This window comes from Penaeus japonicus, unplaced genomic scaffold, assembly GCF_977035675.1.
Source record: "Penaeus japonicus unplaced genomic scaffold, GWHDUDI00000001_assembly GWHDUDI00000031, whole genome shotgun sequence".
In the NCBI taxonomy this organism is placed as follows: Eukaryota; Metazoa; Arthropoda; class Malacostraca; order Decapoda; family Penaeidae; genus Penaeus; species Penaeus japonicus.
The window spans coordinates 17,929,561-17,932,060 of record NW_028234433.1 but is presented as its reverse complement, the minus strand read 5'-3'; the positions used below and the strand labels follow the sequence as shown (position 1 = coordinate 17,932,060).

General features: G+C 32.9%; 1 protein-coding gene across 2 annotated transcripts in view; it reads left to right on the top strand.

Moving 5' to 3' along the window:
* LOC122266672 (uncharacterized) overlaps window positions 1–2,500 on the top strand; it is an 82,104-nt gene that overhangs the window by 71,245 nt on the left and 8,359 nt on the right. The window contains exon 6 of one of the 2 annotated variants that reach the window (XM_086555862.1): window positions 557–1,045. The exons of the other annotated variant lie outside the window; for it this stretch is intronic. Coding sequence (XP_086411988.1) covers window positions 557–922 — 366 coding nt within the window. The 3' untranslated portion in view covers window positions 923–1,045. Of the gene's footprint in view, window positions 1–556; window positions 1,046–2,500 lie in introns of those variants that run through there. 2 annotated transcript variants of the gene reach the window in all.

The window sequence follows — 2,500 nt, the reverse complement described above, 5'->3', positions numbered from 1 at the left end:
ACATAAAGAAAAGTATATGAAACACTTATTTTTCCTTTTCTATTTCTTCTTTGACTCTTAACCTATTTTCTTTTCCTTTCCTTTTTGGCTACTTCCCATTTTTTACATCATTTACTTCCATTTTCTGTATTAACAGTTTGCCTTTTATTAGCTGTATGCTGTGGATTGGTATCACATTTTAGGAAATAGAGGTTAATTTCACAGTTACCTTTTGTGTTAGATTTCAGAGCATAATCAGTAAAAATTCCTCCTCTTCCTTACTTTGTTTTACATTGATCGTTCCTTTCTTCTCTCCTCTCTTTGCTTGTGCCTTTTTTCACAATTCTTTTTCTCTTAATGTTCTTTCTTTTCTTTTTCCTTTTTTTATTGTTCCTTTGTTCGTTACTCTTTTCCTCAACCAGCTTTGTATTCATTAACATATAGTCTAGTTCTTCTAAAATGTACAGTAAATATACTTCATAAGGAAACATTCCACTGTTGAAGTATCAGTTGAAGTATATTTTAACTCTGTTTAATAACTACAGCATTCTGAAAGTACGTTGGGCGTCCCCCACAGGTGTCAGTGGACCGCAACATCCTTGGCACCACCGAGGGCAGAGCTACAAAGACCATAGGGATTGCAGAGGCTATAGGAGCTACAGGCTGCAAGAATTTCTCCTCTGCTACTCCCAAGATCCGATCCTGCCCCTACTGCTCCTTCACCACAACCATTGCCACACAACTCTCAGAGCACCTGCGGAGACACGCAGTCAGAGAGTTGTTCCCATGTCCACATTGTCCTTTTCAATGCTTTCAGGTGGAGAGTATCAGAGCTCACATACGGACACACACTGGTGAGAAGCCATTTGGTTGTGCCTACTGTTCCTATAGGTCAGCACAAAAAGGGAACATGAAGAGACATGTGTTAAAGCATCATACCTAAGAGGTCTTATATTGATACTTTCAGTATTAGAGAGAATAAGTTAGCAGAGTAGGGATTAAAGTGTGCACTGAGAGTAAAGACATGATATGGATGTGCTTGCAATAAAAAAATGTCTGAAAATATTGAAATGAATGTTTTGATCTCATTCCTTATTCTTTGTTTACTGACTTCTTGGTCTCTCACCATACATTATATGATAACATCTTAATTCTAAACTAATATTATATGTGAATTAAAACCTTTTTTAGAAATCTGAGCACAGAAGTTTTCTTAAAACTCAAACCTGCCTGAAATATAGCACCCAGCTTTAATTCTGTAAAGATTACAACAATTATTGCAATGAAATGTGTCTTAAAGAAGCAAAACTTTTTTTTTTTCAGAAAATTATACAATTTTCCAGAAGAGAGCAATGAAAAGAGTTATATCATACTTTTATGTTCATGCACATATATTTGCTACAGTAAAGGTCCATTCACATGACCAATTTTTGTTACAACAGGCAGAAAAAGGATCCATACTGTACCTGTCCATTTAATTGCTTACAAATAGCTACCATGTTCATACAGATGAGAAATTTAGATAATTGTTTGGCATCATGGCTAAAAAGCTGATCAAATTTGTGTGTCTTATGAAGAGTTATTTCATATGACTAACAAGAAGTACAATTGTTATCTGCTTCAGATACAATTATTATCTTCTACGGGCATAAATCATATTATCCTTGCCTACCTGGGCAGACTCAATGTATTGCTTGCCTTATCTCGCCTTAATACAGGATGTGTATCACTCCCTTACATTAACACTGACAGATGGTGTTAGACAGGTCGAGAACGTGTCATGTGCATACATAACATTCTAATGGTGTCTAGCCAACAAACAGCCTTTCAAAACAAAAATAAGACTTGTGAATTGGCCTTTAGCTGAAATAACACCTAAAATATGAAGAAAAATATGATACAAGTAAAGAATTCCTTTCTGGCACTATATTTTCTCCAACATTCATAAACATACTGAAAATCATGTGTGATATCATTTGTTCTATATAATTTTCCATACATAATGTATGGATAATATAAAGAGAAAGACTATTAAGTGTTCTATGCCATTAAGACTAATAGTTATGTCTCATGTTTAAGCACACTGGGTTTTATATCTAAACCTTTCTGTAAGTTCATACTTTATCCTTCTTTATCTCAAAACATGTATGATGTTAATTCATTGCTTTGCAAACTATCTCTTTACTTGTTTACATCCAACATTGATATATGAAAAGGCAAAATTTATAGCCATCAGGATTTTTTTTCTTTTCTTTTATGGTGTAAAATGTGATGCAAAGATGTTCCCATATTAAATAAAATATATACTGTATATATGTATATATATTCATTTTAGTCATGTCATCTAAAACATTTAAATTTTAGACAAGCATTCAAGATAAATATATAAATACATACATTAATATAATATAAATTAATTCTGTACTTGAAGACAGAAAGCATTATTACAATAATGATTATATATATATATAGTTATGACTATCTGTCTTAAAATGTTTTATCATTATGCACCCAGGTAGAT